Genomic DNA, 17,964 nt, shown 5'->3' on the forward strand with positions numbered 1-17,964 from the left:
GTCCAACACAGTGACAGCTACGTCTGACCATGACAGTTATCTCATGGCTGTAGAAAACCTGTGATCAGGTTACAAACATGATGATTTGTTGAGGACATGTCATAGTTCTGCCTGAGGCCCCTCAATGTGAATGTGGCCCCCGGCTGCCGGAGATGAAGAAAAAAGAAAACACAAAAAATCAGACGTGTGTGTGTGTGTGTGTGTGTGTGTGTGTGTGTGTGTGTGTTAACTGGGTTATTTACTGAGATGAAACGGTGGAAGCTGATTCATGTTCACATCAGAGGTCAATAAATTATTTACACTGACGCTGTCTGATGCTTCTGTTTCAGGAGGGGGAGGGGGTGGATGGTGGTTGGGTGGGGGTGTGTTACATTTTTCATTAACACACACACACACACATGCACACACTCAGGTCCGGTGTGTACCAGGTCAGTGTTACAGTTTGTTCTCATTTAAAACAGGAAGGATTAGAGAGGAGGAGAGTGTGTGAGTGTAACACTGTATGTATGTTAGTATGTTAGTATGTGTGTGTGTGTTACTACGTGTCGGGTGTAACCGTGTGTGTGTTGGGGGATGGTCTATGTGTTCATTGTGACTCAGAGCCCTGCAGCGTCTGTTCAAAGCCTCGACCTCGTTTATTCCTCTCCACCTCTCCTTCATCCTCCTCTCCTTCATCCTCCTCTCCTCCATCCTTCTCTCCTCCTCTCCTTCATCTTCCTCTCCTTCTCTCCTCCTCTCCTCTGTCTTCCTCTCCTTCATCCTTCTCTCCTCCACCCTTCTCTCCTTCATCCACCTCTCCTTCATCCTCCTCTCCTTCATCCTCCTCTCCTTCATCCTCCTCTCCTCCATCCTTCTCTCCTCCACCCTTCTCTCCTTCATCCACCTCTCCTTCATCCTCCTCTCCTTCATCTTCCTCTCCTTCTCTCCTCCTCTCCTCTGTCTTCCTCTCCTTCATCCTCCTCTCCTCCATCCTTCTCTCCTCCACCCTTCTCTCCTTCATCCACCTCTCCTTCATCCTCCTCTCCTTCATCCTCCTCTCCTTCATTCCTCCTCTCCTCTCTCCTTCTCTCCTCCATCCTTCTCTCCTCCACCCTTCTCTCCTTCATCCCCCTCTCCTTCATCCTCCTCTCCTTCATCCTCCTCTCCTCTGGGTGTGCACCTGGTCTGTGGAGTCTCAGGTCTGATCTCTGTCCGTCCTCCTGAGACTGTGTTGCTGTTAATAAATGTGATTCAGTCAGAGACGACATTTGTCACCACAATGTAACTGGGAAAATAAGTTATTGATTATTGATTTTCTTCTCCATCTGTCTCCTCCTCTCTTGGTTGTCACTTTATTGTAACCGTCTCTGTCTGTGGCTCTGATGATGTGGATCTGTTGACTTCATCAGACCGTGAATGAGCTCTGCGGTGGTTTACAGCTGAATCTGAAGGAGTCTGGGTGAGAGTGGTTCTAGGACTGGATTTCTCCCTCCCTCCCTTGGAGTGAGTTGCTGCCTCAGCTGAGGGAGTTTAAGTATCTCTGTATCTTGTCACGAGGTTTGGGTGGAGCTGCTGCTCCTTTGTATGTTTCAGCATCAGGTCAGGATCCTCCTGGGCAACTTCCTTTGGAGGTTTTCCAGGCATGTCTGAGTGGTTGGAGACCGCGGTGTAGACGCAGACCATGCTGAAGAGACTCTATGTCTCCTCTGGTCTAGGAAGACCTTGGGGTCCTCTGGGAGGAGCTGGAGAAACTTTGTAGGGACGTCTGGACTACTTTGATTCACCTGTAACCTCCGTGTCCCGACTCAGTGGACAGATGGACAGAGATTCACTGTTAATGTTGAGTGTGAGCTCCAGGATCTGACTGCGCAGAGAGGAAGATTAAAATCTGTATTTTGACGCAGGTGAACAAACACACAGTCTGAAGGCCCTGCAGATAGACCAGCAGGTGAGGCCTCTGCAGCTCGATGCGCACAAAACTGATCACACCATCGTCATCGTCGGGGCAGGAGGTAGAGGACGAAGAGGAGGACAGAGTATCGTCCTGCCGCTCTCATAGCAACAGAACTAAAAATACTTCCTGTTTATTATCGAAACACGACAGGGAGAGGATGGTGACATCATCAGCAACAGCACACACACACACAAAATGCGTTGGTGAGGTCAGAGTGATGTCATCGACCCATCATGCTCATCGCCTGCGAGTGTGTGTGTGTGTGTGTGTGTGTATGTGTGTGTTCATGTATCTGTGTCTTATAAAAATAACATGACAACCAAAGGCTTTTAGGTTGGAGAGTGTAAATATTTCAGAGGAGCTAACACACAATAGAAGGACAGCATGCTAACACACTAACACGCTAACACACATACAGCTCTGATGATTAAACTCAGTTAAATTGTTATAAGAATGTGTCTTTTTAAGCTGGTGATAAAACTAAAGCTACAGACTGGCGAATAACAATGATGATGATGATGAATAATGATAACAAGTGTGATAATAGTTGGAAATGTGAGGGTAAATGTGTCTCATGTCTTGTGTTTCATGTCCATCCTAGGATATATCAAGGTTTACATGTTTATCCTGATAAAAACTAAATAAAGATAATTACACAGAACATAAAAACATGTAAACACTGACAATGGTTTAATGACACAAGAACAGTTTAAACTGAGACCTGTCTGTGGACTGAGCTCAGAGCTCTGAACTAATCAGATCATCTGAGGGCTAAAGAGACTAAACAGAGGAGTTGAAATAAACATAGTGAAAACATGAACTAGTCATTTTAAAGGAAGAGTCCATCAGAGAACTGACACTGCAGAGACTCCTTTTTCTGTTTAAATCCAGTTTAACCTTTAACATCCTCCATCTTGGCTTTGGCCCAGTACACCTGCTTCAGGTGTGTTCAGGGGCCGGTTTCACAAAGATAGACTTTGACTGTGGCGTAGAAGTAACAAAAAGTCAGACTTCAGATAGATGTCTAAATTCATCTGATGCACAAAGTAATTTAATTCTTAACTATCATACGCTGGACTGTGTTACAATGAATTGTGTTCCTTTTTTTTGTTGTTGGTTGCTACTGGTCAGTGCAGGTGTCTTTGATTGTTACCATGGTAACATTGGTCTTAGGCTTGAGTTAGCCTGGGGGTAAAGTGTCCAATGTTTTTGCCTTAAAATGTGTCAGTCTTTATTTTTGTGAACTGGTCTTACTAATTTTTAGACTAATTTGCGAGCACAATTAAGACTGGACCAACAGCACAGACCAGTCTGAAATATCTTTGTGAAACCGGCCCCTGGTCTGGTCTCAGTCTTCACACAACATGGACAAATAGAGTGCTGCAGGAATGATTCCCGTACATTAGGGAGCATTTTAGTCTTTGTGCTTGGGTCTGGTTTACTATATTCATGGGATCTGAAAACCAGGAGCTCATTATACATGTGGGGTCTGACAGCTTTGTGAGGACCAAATCCTGGACCCCACAGGTTTAAAATAGCTGTTTGAGGTTAGGACCTGGTTTGAGGGTTAGAATCAGGTTTAGGGGCCAGGGAATGCATTGTGTTAATGATGGGTCCTCACAAACACAGCAAGACAAGGATGAGAGTGTCATCATGGAGAAATGTGGTTCTAGAGACACCGACTGTAACAGGAAGTATCACAGAGGAAGTTAGGACTTTGACAGGTGTACAGTATATATGTCTGTGTGTGTGTGTATGTGTGTGTGTGTGTGTGTGTGGTGGACAGATGATTTTTATTAGACAGATAAAAAGATGTATTGTTTCTAAAGTCTGTCATATGAAAACTTTTTCCTTCTCTGAGACCTGCTGATCTGAGTCTGAGTCTGAGTCTGAGTCTGACCATCTGACCCTCACTGACCAATCAGAGCAGCTGGAGCCTGTGACTGACGGGAGAGTGAAGCAGATTAATGTTTCCTCTTGGGACTGGAGGCAGACGGGGGGTGGGTGGGGTATCACAGCTGTTGGATCCATTAAAGGACAATTTAACCGTCTTTTTGAAGAAGAGGAGGAGGAGGTCTGGGGGGAGCTTCATCTTACCTCCTTCTCTCCTTCCATCCCTCACACACTAGAAGAGGAGCTGAGGACGGAGCTGAAAATAAAAACCAGAGCAAGAATAAATCCTCACTTCACTTTATATATGAACTGGACCAGATGTTCACAGATGTGTGTGTAGATTTAACATATTAAAAAACATCATCTCACCTGTTCAGTGTGTGTTCTTCCTGTGAAGATGTTTTATATGATCACAGTTTGTTTCATGTGAAGTCAGCAGGATGCTCCTTTAATTCTGATCTGATTTGTCTGAAATCCTCATTTTATATTAAAAAACCAATCTGAGCTGCTCAGGTTTGATTTATTTTGCATTTATAAAACAAACTTCACAATTTTATTTATTTAAATGAAGAAAATCTTAAACACAAACAGAAAGCGTTTGGTTCAGTGATGTCAGAGTCAGCAGAAAGATGAGAGCGCCACCTGCAGGACAAACTCTGAACACACATGAACCTTCATCTTGAAATGTATATTTCTGTATCATCATAACAGTGGAGACAGTAACATTTATATTAAGTGATCGTCAGGTTCACAAATATATATGTATATAAAATAAAAGGCAAAATGATTTTCTCTCATATTTATAAACTGTCTCTTAATTGGTTTTTAATCTTACTTTTTAATCTTTATTCCCTTTTGTTCCTTGTTAATTGTAACATTTTTATTTGTTTATTTTTTTTCTGCCTTTAATGAATAAACTTTATCAATTTATTATCTGCTGAAACAGAAAAAATTTAATGTGAAAAGGAAACTTTAAAGGAAGAGAAACATGATTTTCACAATAAAATCCTTTATGAAATGTGTTGTCTTTAGCTTTATTCTGTAGTCTTTAGGTGATCTATATAAAATGAATGAGTGAATTTTTAGTGTCAAGATATTTCATGATGTTTATGAATCAGTGAACTGTGATTAATTCTATTGTAGATTACTTTCAGGACTCGTCTCTTTATGTCGACCGTCACACACACGTGTGTTAAAAGTGAAACGTGTGTGTGTGCGTATTATAATATTTAATGTTCCAGCCGCTGCTGTTTGACAGCCGGTTTGATGATCGTCATGTTACAAACAACGTGTTTACACAGGTCGTCTACTTGACACACTTCATGTCATATATCATTGTATATGGTAATCACTGGTTAACGTCATTCATTTTGTTAGTCGTCTTCTGTCTTTGTTGATTTGACTCTTTTGACTGTTTTTCAAAGTGAAACTTGATTTAATGACATATTTTATTAATCATCTTTATATTTACTGTAAAAAGAAAAAGAATTAGAGATAATCAGATAAAAGATAATCATCAGATCATTTTCCTTCTTTATCTCCTCTTGTCTTACTCCTCCTCTTTTCCTCTTCATTCCTTTTCACCTCCCCACTTTTCTTTTTCACCTCCTCTTCCCTCCCTCACCTTTCTCCTTTACGTTCTCATTCCTCCTCCTTTTTTATATTTCCCCCTTCAACTCCTCTTTCTCTCTCCCAGCCTCCCTTTTCTTCTCTTCCTTCTTTTCTTGTTTGTCTTTATCCTTCTCTTTTCTTCCTACTTCTTTATCTTTCCTCTTTTCTTTTCCACAATCTTCCATGTTTTTATCTCCTCCTTCATTCTCATTCTTTTCCATCTTATCTCTACAGCTTGTTTCCTTGCTCCTCTCTTCCTGTATCATCCCTCCCTTCTTCTCCTCTTTCCTCCCTTTCTTCCAGTCATGTTTTTCTTCTCTCCACCTTGTTTTCTTTCCTCCATCTCCTTCCTCACCTCATTCCCTCCTAATTTTTCCTCCTCTGTCCATTTCTTTAACTTGTAAACTTAACATTTTCTCCCCCTCCTTTCTCCCCATTATTTTCTTTTCCATTACCCTTCATCTGCCCACCTCCTCCTCTCTCCATTAGAAGAAGTGTTTCTCATGTTTTATTGATATTTATCAGCAGATGGAAGCCGAGTCCTCACACAGTGTGTGTTACTGTGTATGTGTGTTTGTTTACAGGCTGAACTGTACCTCATGTTGTCCCGCGGCGTTGTGGGGTCATGTTACAGTTTGTTTCAGTTTCTTTGTTTTGAGCTTCCCTTCATGTCTTTCACTTCTCTAAAGGATCTAACACATTAGATTTAACAGACGCAACAAGAAGTCAGTGAAGCTTTGAATCATCTGCATTTATAGATAAAAATATGGTCAGATCTCCATCTAAGTTATGACAATTATGAACAAACACAATCTATTTTAACTAATAACACAACTCAGTGTGTTCATATTGAAAACATCATAGAGATTTGGCGCAGACTGTTTGATAATAATGTAGTAATGACTACTGACTACTCCTGTTCTAGACCTCCAGGAGGATCCCTGGTCTGGTTTTGATTGGTTATCTGCAGATTGTCCCTAAATCTTAGAAAAGGACTGGGGATGAATTTGGGTGTTTGTAGGTGTCTAGAGGAACAGGTGAACAGTTTGTGTTGGGTGAGTGTGACAAATTTAATGCAAACAGAAAAGTTATGACACAATGTCAACAGGGACCTGAAGGAAACTGGTCAAATGAGCTGAAAACAACTTGTTTTCCTTTCATGTTTTTATTGAAAACCCTCAGTATTGTTTCTGTTACACCACACAAAAAGTCAAATACAGTTTGTCCCCACAGACGGGACGATGGAGGGAAACTAACAGCTGACACAGGAGTGAGCTGGGGTCAAAGGTCAAAGGCGTGGGTCAACTATCACCTTTCTGCAGAAAACAAAAACATCTGTAAAATTATTTAAGTCATTAACAAAATAAAAACAAACCTGAAACTGAGCTGAGAGTCTATTTACAATATTGCCTTAAAAACCAGTTAAAACCGACCTCAGCAGGTCTGACAGACATGACCTTTGACCTTTACACTCTTAAGAACAACACGCCACGTTAAACACATCCTAATGCCTATGTCATGTTTTTGTCTGGTTCATGTTTTTATTTGAGACGTGCAGTTTGACGACGGACCACCAGGAGTCATTGCAGAGATCCCTCACTGACTTCCCACCCACAAACATACAAATCAAGATTAACAATTAATCTGCTGATCAGTTTTTTCATTTTATTGATTAACTGTTTCGCGAAACCAGAGAATTTTTGCCTGACAATTATACAATTGTCAAAATTTCCTGTGATTACTTCTCTGTTAATCAGCTGATCAGTTAGTTTTGGCTTGGAGTTCATGCTGACAGTAACCACTCGTCAGGTCTCTCTGATGAAGGACGAGAACTAATCAACATTTAAAGCCGACCAGATAACGAGTAGTCATTCATGAGAAAACTGTGCAGTATATACACTTTTCATTTAAATGAAGTTTAATGTATTTAGAAACATGAAAACACGATAAAATTATGACAAATCAATCTGCCCTTAAAGTCAGTTTAGTAGCTGTTCTGGAGCTTTTGATCATATCATATGATTTTCATCAGCAGATGGAGTTGGCTCAGTTGTCAGCTGATGTTGGAACTGATTATGTTAAGGCTTCCAAATTTGACCTCATGTTGAGATCATTTTGTCATCTGTTGTTTCCATTAGAGTGTTTTAAAAAATTGTATTAAAAAGTCAAATTACAAAGAAATATGAGTTCAACAGCTGGAACAGTAAAAACGTTCAGACCTAAAATTGAACATGAGCCAAATCAGAGTACCTGAACCAGAGAATCCCGGCCACGATTCAGGAGCAGAGTTTTATAACTTAAGACCAAACGATTGTTGTTGTCGCAGTCCAACAACTTCAGCTCGAGCGAGTTGAGTTGTTGCACAGTGAAGTATTTTTGTGTACGAAATCAGACGTGGGCGTGTTTAAAAAGATGCTGTTTTTAAGAGTGTAAATGAGAGAAAAGCTAAAAGTTTACAGCAGTTTAAAGTCAGAGCTGTACAGAGTCTGCTGCTCATCAGGAACAAACCGGCATGACCTGGAGATAAATGAGGATCTGTTTCTTTAGGTCTATTCTGTGATGATCATTTCATTTATTTCCAGCCAAGTCTTGTTTGCTGCTGTTTAATAAAGCAGGAGGAAGCAGGAAGTAAAAAGTAGAATCTGAAGCCGTGTCATGACACCTGAAACAGACGCCGCAGGTGTGTCCTGTTTCAGACTCCACCCCCTTCAAACAGGTAAACTACACTGAGAAACTCTGGAAGACACAGCTGTTGCATTCTTTAGTCCTCAATATCCCATAACCCACTGCACATCTGTCAATATGACAGTGCATTCAGGTGATCTCACCAGCTCGTTAAGTCAGAGACAGACATGACTGGGTGTTATATCCAAGGTCTAAGAGAATCCATCACAGGAAGTAAAACTGACTGTCATTGAAGAGACACATTAACCTGCTGCACTGACTCACAGCTCTTAATCACATGATGAAGATGGTACTGAAAGAGACAAACCTGAAATAAAACACCTCCTGTTTGAACTGAACCCTTGAACCTGGTGTTATTCATCTGAATTAATCTGCATTATATTAAACTTTTCATACAGAAATTTTTTTATATTAATTTTTTGATTATTTTCTGTCATATAGAGTTGTAAACAGTTTTCATCCCAAACAGACTGACCTCCCTGACAGGATTCATCTAACGTTTGAGGAACTTCCTGCTGGTGAACTCGGATATTTCTGACCTGATGAGTAGACGAGGAGCACCTGAACGCACCACGTTTGTGAGTCCTTTTTAGGAGGTGGAGCCTAAAGTGTGACACAGCGGCGGCAGTCTGGACATCAGGAGGGACGGGCAGTTTGAGGACGAGCTGCTCGGTTTTACATCAAACTAAAAACAACAGCTTCTGATCAGGGACAGAAACAGGTCTCTGTTAACTCCAAAAAACAAACACATCAGAACTAATAATTCCTCCCACCCGCCCCTAATCTTCCCTGTAGAATCCCTACAATAAATCAAACACACACTGGGAATATTATTAATACGATCTCCTGTGTGGACCTGAGCGACAGCAGGTCTGCATATAGTGGAACTGTGAGACGCGGCAGAGACAGCAGAGTCAACGGGATCACTACTGATCCAGTTCAGGGACAGTTCGGACTGAAACATGACGTGGACGTGGATCCTGAACTGTTCAACACGGCGGGTGGAGACAGAAACATGAAACGTCCCTGATTGGGTGTTAGACACACTGATGTCCTGAAGGGGGCGCTCTCCTCTCCCGTCAGAGTCCAGAGACTGATATGGCTGCAGAAAGAATCGGGTTCTTTTTAAAAAGGTGTGGATCACATTTGATGTGGATGGTTGTTTGAAGCTCAGAGGGACAAAGTGATATGATGAAGGCTCAGAGAAGCATGTGATGATGATGACTATGAAGAAGAAGAAGAAGAAGAAGAAGAAGTAGAAGAAGAAGAAGAAGAAGAAGAAGAAGAAGAAGAAGGTCCTGACATGAGAGGTGAGGTGAAACTCTACATCTGTACCAGGACGGCTGCAGACTTTGGTGGTTTTGAAGGTCTCCTGTCAGGCTCTTGCAGGAAGCTGTGGAGGGCTGGGACAACAGGTTCAGTCCAGTCCAGACTACAAGATCCTCAGACCAGAGTTCACATCTGAGTCCAGGACGTGTTGAGCTGTGGTGATTACAGATTATCCACAACTGGTCTGCATGATTTCAACAGAAACAACGAGACGTATCTGTGGATCAGATTGTTCTCAAGCTGCGTTCACAGCTCACCTGTCTGGTCTGGAGTTAAAGCTGTCAATCAAACTGTTGTGGACCAAACAACTGGACTGAGACGTCTTGAAGGGCAGGGTCTCAGTCTGGGTCAAAGTGTACTCTAGTGGTTTTATGACAGTAGATCTGATTTTAGCATAAGTTAAAAACACAAACTCGTCAATCATCTATTACTGATCTGCAGAGGTGATGTGAGGTAACTATGGTAATGCACATGTGCAGCACCACCTGAGAGCAGGAAGTTAGTTAAAACAACCTGTGTGTCGTACTGGGACTAACAGATGGCGGAGGGTCTTGTAGTCTGGACTGGAGGCTCCTCAGGACTCCAGCTGAGAGAAGGTTCTTATAAAAAGTTCTGAGTGGGACCAGAGACCCGTCCCTCTAGTTTGTACAAATAAACCTGGTTTTGGAAGAGTGCTGTGCTTGAAAAGGTCGTCAACAGCTTCATACGAGCAGGAGAAGAAGACGATAGAGAGCCAACTGCAGAGACAGAAATCTGGTCCAGTGTGTTCTGGATCCTGGTTTTCACACCAGAACCTCTGCTAACGAGGAGCCGGTCCACACCAGGACTTCACCTTCAGAGTCAGCCATCCAGAGAACGTTCAGACGAGGATCAGAGTTCAGGATGTGGAGAGGAGACGGACTTACCGGATAGACAGAAGCTTTGATCCTGAACCAGGTTTTAAAGGGAGACGGAGTCCAGCAGGTACAGTTCTGATAAAATCTTATATATTATCTAAAATAAAGAGGTGATATTCTACCGCAGGAGGAGCTATCTGACATCACTGTTCCTGTTGCTGCTGTTGCTGTCCCTGCTGTTGTTGCCGGTTGCTGCAGTGGCAGAGGTTGTTGTCTGGCGGAGGTCGGGTCCGGAGGTGGACTGAGACGGACAGAAACAGGACAGGACGACACACGGATGGCGGTCGGCCGGAGAACTAGTCGTCTTCGTCATCATCGTCTTCTTCACCTTCATCGTCCACGTCTCTCTTCCTCTTCTGTCCCTGGACGCCCGCCTGATCCTCTGCACCAAGAGAAAAGTCAACCAATCAGAGGAGGCCGGCAGGATTCTGACCAATCACAGCTCTTCAGTTAAAACCTCCGCATGAGTTATTTTACTAACAGGTAATAGAAACTGTCCAAGGTAAAGGATCTTTACAGAACTTTATATCATTAAGGTGAAGTTTCAGAGACATGATGCTACTGATTACTCAAACGGTAAAAATATTTAAAACTATTTTATCGTAATCCATTCATGAGTCCATTGATTAATGGATTAAGCTGCAGATTTTGGTCTACGGGTTCTTAAGGGTCAACCGGAACATCATGTCAAATGACTGAAACCTCCGCTCTTATGATCTGAATATCATAACACACACACTCTGAATTAAATCTTCAAAATACCCATGGTGTTTTACTCACCTTCCTCCTCCTCCTCCTCTCCATAGTCTTCCTCATCCTCATCGTCCTCCTAAAGAAGATGAAACAGTTTAACTTTTTCTCTACATTCGGCCGAAGTTTGACACTTTCAAAATAAAAGACAGGAAGCTTGTTTCTGATTGGACGACACTAATGAAGCTCTACTACTATTAATCACGTCTATGTCACTGTGACCAGGCTGATCTCCATCAGACCGACTCTGACAGCTCGTTGTTCTTAATGTCTTTACAACAACTGTTTAGAAAAATATAAATATATTTACATGTGACAAATTATAGAAGATATAAAAAAATGATGATAGAAGATATGGTGCCGTCTTGGATCAATCCAGGATTGTGCCATGAGAGTGGCAAAAACTATAGTTTATTCTCTAAATTGTAAAAGTACTTAATTATAGTTTGAGTGTTAAAAAAACAAAAACAAAGACAAAATATTTAAAATAAATAAATAAATAAATAAAATCAGTATTTCCACACAGTATTGTTAACTTTTAATATTTATATTGAAATCTTGAACATTTTATTTTGAAAATAAAAAATGATAACACTTCTGCAGAGTTTCTTACTGTGCTGTCTGATTATTGTTGTCAAATTCACTAATACTAGTTTCTGGTTTTAATCCAAAGGAGAGAAATCTGTTCTCAGACGCTCTACTCCCCCTGATCAGAGTCTGGTGTCAGAGGCGGCCATTTTGGTGCTGAACCTGGTCAAGAACACCACTCCTGAGGTCACACCTGAGGTCACCCCACCAAACCGGCTCAGTTCAGACCAGGCAGAGACTCATTCAAATGAACCTCCATGATGAATCACGCGAGCATCAGACTTCATGCTGTGGTTCACGTCTCGTTAACACCACACAATCAGATCATATCAACACATTTTATATGTAGAGCTGAATTCAGCTGCATCTGGTCCTGCTCTGCTCCACATCTGTCTCCTTTTGTCAAAACATCATTTCAGAGTTGATTGTGAAAAATCTGCTACAGATGGTTCTGACTGTTCTATTTGCAGCTTATTTTGAAAAAACACTTCCCGTCTACCTGCAGGAGAACCAGTCTATAAGAAGAACCTTTAACACCTGACCGTCACCTGCTGACACTGGCTGGCGGTTTTGTCTCACCACTGTTCAGTGTCTGTTCTCTGCCTGGTTGAGCACAGGTGCATTATGGGAGGGGACGCACACCTGCGTCTGAGCCGGCTGTGGTTTGACCTGCGGGCCAAAGCCTGAGTTGCCCACCTGATTGCCACGGTTCACCTGAAAGCTCAGCCCCACCTCTCCTCCCTCTGAGCCGTCCTCGTCCTCCTCTTCATCATCCTCATCATCGTAGTCTCCAGTCGGCCCAGCCCCGTCTTCGCCGTCCTCATCTGTGAACAGAGACGATGTTCAGACCAGAGGAGATCAACAAATATCAAACAGTGACTGGCTGTAATAAACATATAGTGGCATTTATAAAATAAATGTTCTCTCTTCTGTAGAAAAATCCATTATTGAAAATCTGATTCAAATTCTTCAGCACCTGCAGGACAGGTAAGAAGGGGGAGGACAGTCTGTGAGAAGTGGTGGTGGGGGCAGTGGAGGGTGGGGTCTCTTATATCAATATAATGTACTTCATTTTTTTTCTTCATACTAATCTGTTATTGGCCAAAACACAGAGGACATCCTCCCTGACCAATCAACAACCAGAACACAATACTGACATGGTCCAATGACACAGTCTCGGGCCTCGCTGCCTCAGCTCGACTCATGGCGGGTCTACGATGTGCCGTCAAACATAAGAAAGTAGAGATAAAGAGCCGACCAGTGTAAAGTCACATGGTGGGCTGGTTTTTTCTCCTGTTCTCACAAATTGTTTTAATCACCAGCTGCCACTGACACAGAGACAAACAACAATATTCACACAGAGACAACGTTCACTCAGCAGTTTCTAAACTAAACTCAGTGTCCCACCTTCGTCCTCGGCCTCGGAGTCTGGAGCCTCGTTGTCCTCCTGGTCGAAGCCGTCCAGGTAGGTGACCTGAGGCAGCAGCTCGAACACGCTCTCCCTGTAGTCCTCCAGGGACGTGATCTCACAGTTGAACAGGTCCAGACTCTGCAGGCTCTTCAGGTTTTGCTGAAGCAGGAAACATCAGGTTAGCGTAGTGTCAGCTACAAACAGATCCATGATGCAGAGAGTGTGTGTGTGTGTGTTCTCACCAGTGCCTCCACGTTGCTCAACTCTTTGATCTTGTTCCCGCTCAGGTTGAGGTAGGTCAGGTTGGGACATTTCTCTGACAGAGTCTCCAGAGAACCGGACAGGTTGTTGTCGCTCAGCTCCAACTGAGAGAGAAGAAGACACCTGTGTTATCACCTGTGGTGGATGTCACATGATCCACAATAAACTAAACAACTACATCCACACACGACTCGGGAAGACAGACTGTTAACACCGCATAGAAAACAGTTCAACACCTCGATACCACGATTCAACCACCAAGTATGAAGGAAAACAGGCAGAGATAACATGGACCAGTTATTCATTATCAGAATTACACAGCTCCAGTTCCTCCAACAGTTTCAAATGGTTTCATGAACGCAGCCTGGACCTGGATGAGTGGCAGAACATGGTTGGATTAAAAATTCTCAGCTCATGTGCCAGGTGAGGAGATTTCAGTCAGGTGATTGCTGCTGATGGTAAAGTCTTTTATTGTTGTATTTGACAGTTGCCACAGCAACCAGTAGACAAGCTTAAAGACAGCTGCTCATTACGTTTAAGACTTTTTAATACTTTCAAAAGATCTTTATAAGGTTTTCCAGGACCTGCAGATACCGTGTGCAGAACATTCAGTGAACCAAACAGCTAAATATAACACACAACAGAAATCAGCTGACAGAAGTGAACACTGACCACACTCGGGTGTGTGTTACCTTGCGTAGTTTGGGCAGTGAGGGCAGCTTGGCCAGCGAGCTCAGACCCACGTTGACCATACTGAGGAACTCGAGCTCAGTGAACTCGTCTGTCAGACCCTCCACCTCCCCGTCTGCAGAGCGACTGTTGTCAACCACCAGCTCCGCGATCTGAGAGGACAGGGAGAACACGAGGGGTGATGGGAAAATGAGGCACAATGTGAACCCAAGCATCACAAAAACAGAGCGAAACCGTTACATTTAATTCAGTTTTAACGTATGTTGTGTGATGTTTTGTACTGATGTAACATAAAGAGGTTCCGGCTGCACCTCAGTGTGCAGACCTGTACTGTGTAATGACAGTAAAGCTGACCTTGACCTAGAAGAGCTTTAACCTGTTGTTCCTCTAACGGCCACCAGATGATAATGATAATGAAGCTGCAACCAGTCGATTCAAGAAATTATTCGTTAAACGTTTCAATCATTTTTAAAAAAGAAACGTCTCTCCTCTGATCTGATGTTCTCAGGTTTGGAGATCAGATCTCTGTCAGGTTTGACAGTACAGTGAATCTCCGACTGTTGGTCGAACAATCTGAAAACATCACTGTGGATGTAAACTGAAAGTGACTGACATTTTACAGACTAAACAATCAATTAACTGATAAATAACTATCAGATTAACCAATGATGAAAGTGTTCATCAGAGCTGCAACAATTATTTAAGTAATTGATCAACAAAAATTCCAAATATTTTTTCCGATGTGAAGAATTTCTTTGTCACAGCACAGTAAACTGAACACTGTGGTTATGGAAATAAAGCAAATAGAATAAGCTCTCTGACATTTTATAGACCAAAATAATAATTAATTAATCCAGAAATAATTAATAGATTACTGATAATGAAAATAACTTATTCCCCTTTTCATTATCAATTAATCTACAGATTATTTTCTTGATCAACTGATTAGTGTTTATCGTGTCTAAAAAATAATGGGAAAATTTGATGCGCTGCCTTCCGGTTTAGACCCAAACAGTCTAAACAGATCGGGTTACTGTGACAGAAAACAGAGGAGAGGTTTAATCTGAACATTTTTACATGAAACTTGACTGAATTACATCCAATGATCAAAATGGTTTCCAGTTAATTTCCCAGTGACCGACTGATCATTTAATCAACTAATTGTTTCAGCTCTAATAGAAAGTAATTATTAGTTACAGACAGACAGACAGGCATGAGCAGGTGTGTCTGATGGTGAGATCCAGGTCTGTGGAGGACTTTGTTCAGACTGGTGGCTGCTTGTATTTCCCACAGTTCCTCTGGTTCCTGTGCTTATATAACCAGCAGAGTGTTAGAGTGTATCAGAGCTTCAGGCCAACAGCTCCACCATTACTACACTGTGTGTGCTGGGGGTTTAACCTACTATAATCTACATGTTGTGTGTGTGTTGGAGGGGGTGGGGGGTGTTCCTCTGAGCCTCTACACACACCATCTGCCGCCCCCCCCCCGCCCGCCTTCGTAAAACATGACACCAGTAAGTTGTCTGCTGGGTTAGTTTGTGATTCTTTGTTGGAGTGAATGAAGTCTGAACCGTGAGCAGGAGTGTGTGTTATTTAACTGAAGCCGGTTGGTTGGCAGTCCGGTTATATAACTCGATCACACACATACACCGTAGAGCTCTGCCTTATAAGAAGGGACGAAAGAATCCGAATAACGCCGATCAAACCCGGCATGTTACTGCGTTCACACCGTGTATGAATGAATGTGGATGGTTTAATAGCGACCACAGCGGAGCGGGCTCCGTCATGTGGAGGTCGATGTGTAAATAAAGCGACATCAGATGTGGATCAGTTACGTCCATTTTACACATCCACAAACGCAGTTTCTCCTCCGCATGGTTAAACTGACGGCGGTAATCTGCCTGGGTCGGTAACGCCATTTTGAGTCGTTACGACACTGATATACGAACACCAACCCTCCGCGTTACCAGGTCATTGCGTTACAATAACGAGCCGCGGTGTAACGCGGCGATTATGAGTCGATTTAACGGTCATTGAACAAATAATCGTCATCTGTGTAATTCGGCGTCGACTCGACAGCTAATCCGCTTCTGTAACGGTAAGTCGGTAACGCGTTACTACCGAGCTCCAGATCCCCACTCAAAATGTCTGTGACCGACCTCCGTGCGCCCCGCGTCCACCACTGAGCAGGGTCGCACCAAAAATATCCACCAAAGCCTCACAAAAGACGTTAAAATTGGTTCTGAACTCAATCTAACGACGCGCGGTTTATTAAAATGTCGGTTTATACGATATTTCCGTCGAAGTTTAAGCCGTTGGAGACTTAAAATGTCCGCTCGCAGAGAACCGAGTACCCGCCGACGTCGTTGTTGTTAAGGTCGATACGCAGTGTTTGTCCGGGACCAAAGCCCGCGATGAGCTCCGAAAACTCCCACTCTGGTTACCTACTACATATAAGCATGTTTAGTTCAAGTTCCTCTTTATTGGTGCGTCGTATTCTCCGTTGAATTCTCTGAGTTGTTCCGAGCGGCCGGTGACTGATTAAAAGTTTAACTTGCATCGTCGTTATCCATGAAGGTGTTTCGGATGAACCATATACACTCGAACGGAACATAACCAATCTGTGTGGGCGTCTTAAATGTCCCAGCGATAAGAACCGTGAATTTAATGTTAGTAAACTCATTCTGGTGATATAATTTGAGCCTCTCGGAGAGAAGGGATTTCACCGGAGAGGAGGAGGAGGGGGCGGACGGACCGAGCCGCGAGATGCTTCCACATCCATCCCGGATCGGTGTTTCAACCGAGCTGCGGGCGGCTGTTGATCAAACTGTAACCTGATCGATAAGAGGTTTAAAGGACCGAATATCCCTCAGCAAAGTTTCCGTTCAGAGTGTTATCGGTGGAGGACTCCATGTGATGAGCGAGGCGGAGCAGCCAGCCAGGCTCCGGTCGCACATCACCTCCCGGGCTATTTCAGGCAACAATTAAAATGTTATTAAAACAAAAGAGGCTCACCTCCGCCGGGTTTCTGCTCCGCAGCTCTAGAGTGATCCTTTTCTTCATGTCCATGTTGAAGTTTCCGTACGAGGTGATTAAAAAGCGTCGGTAAACACTTGAGAAAGTCCCGGGGATCAGAGCGGGGGCTGCTCTCCTCTGACGGCCACAGTTTGCCTACTGATCCTCCATGATACCTCCCGCCCTGCCCCCTCCGCCGCAGCCCCGCCCCCCACCGCACAGGGTTGGCCGCGTGTCTCTGCGCTGCCGCTGATTGGATGTTTGGCACGTCAATCAGGACTGATCGGCCATAATCCACAAACTGGGCGGGAATATCCCAAAAGCCACTGGCAGCCTGACAAAGCCTCATGGGAGCTGTAGTTGTTTAACACCAGCAACATAATCGTTACAGCCGTCTCATTAATGGGCTGATACATCTAAAAAACGATGTGTTTGGGTCATTTTCTCATTGATTGACAGGAGTCTCGGCCTACTGTAACACCATCATGCTCACTTGTTCCACCTCCTCTCCACTCACTGCCTTTATTTGCAGATGATTATTATTTTTTACTATCAATGAGATTTTGTCGATTGAATTACTCCATTACTTCTCTGCTCTGTTAAATGTCTGACCACTGTGAGAAAGTGTGAGAAAGTGTTACACAGATATCAGCTTATTACAGATATATCAGTCCGTGTGTAAACTGTATGTCGGCCAATCAATAACAGTAAATGTTGGTACAAGTCAAACTAGGTTTGAGGTCATTTACAAAATGTCTCCATTACAGAGCTGATCCACCAGAGAGCACTGACAAGATGAGTTTTACACTCGAAAATGACTGACTCACTTTGTATCTGGGTCAAACATCAAGTCCTTAACACCCTAGCTGGAGGGTGGCTGAGTCTGATCAATTATCAGAATGA

At 43.1% G+C, this 17,964-nt stretch overlaps 1 protein-coding gene across 1 annotated transcript; it reads right to left on the reverse strand.

The window, feature by feature from the left end:
• Positions 1-6,564: 6,564 nt before the first annotated feature.
• On the reverse strand, positions 6,565-17,229 carry LOC111223330 (acidic leucine-rich nuclear phosphoprotein 32 family member E-like). Its single transcript, XM_022747435.1, has 7 exons — positions 17,062-17,229; positions 14,050-14,199; positions 13,339-13,461; positions 13,093-13,255; positions 12,382-12,509; positions 11,128-11,176; positions 6,565-10,729 (listed from the first exon to the last, which is right to left on the reverse strand). Exons 1-7 carry the CDS (start codon positions 17,113-17,115, stop codon positions 10,644-10,646), a joined length of 753 nt encoding a protein of 250 aa, XP_022603156.1. The 5' UTR covers positions 17,116-17,229; the 3' UTR covers positions 6,565-10,643.
• Between the last annotated feature and the right edge of the window lie 735 nt (positions 17,230-17,964).

The sequence above is a fragment of the Seriola dumerili genome, unplaced genomic scaffold (genome assembly GCF_002260705.1).
Source record: "Seriola dumerili isolate Sdu_G_001 unplaced genomic scaffold, Sdu_1.0 BDQW01000110.1, whole genome shotgun sequence".
Classification (NCBI taxonomy): domain Eukaryota; kingdom Metazoa; phylum Chordata; class Actinopteri; order Carangiformes; family Carangidae; genus Seriola; species Seriola dumerili.

What these genes read in the sequence shown, in the direction of transcription:
- LOC111223330 (XM_022747435.1), bottom strand. Translation starts at nt 17,115, where the DNA reads ATGGACATGAAGAAAAGGATCACTCTAGAGCTGCGGAGCAGAAACCCG. An exon ending in CACTGCCCAAACTACGCAAG is followed by an intron (nt 13,462 to 14,049) that starts GTAACACACACC and finishes CTTCTCTCTCAG; the next exon opens with TTGGAGCTGAGCGACAACAA. An exon ending in CTCCGAGGCCGAGGACGAAG is followed by an intron (nt 12,510 to 13,092) that starts GTGGGACACTGA and finishes CTCTGTTCACAG; the next exon opens with ATGAGGACGGCGAAGACGGG.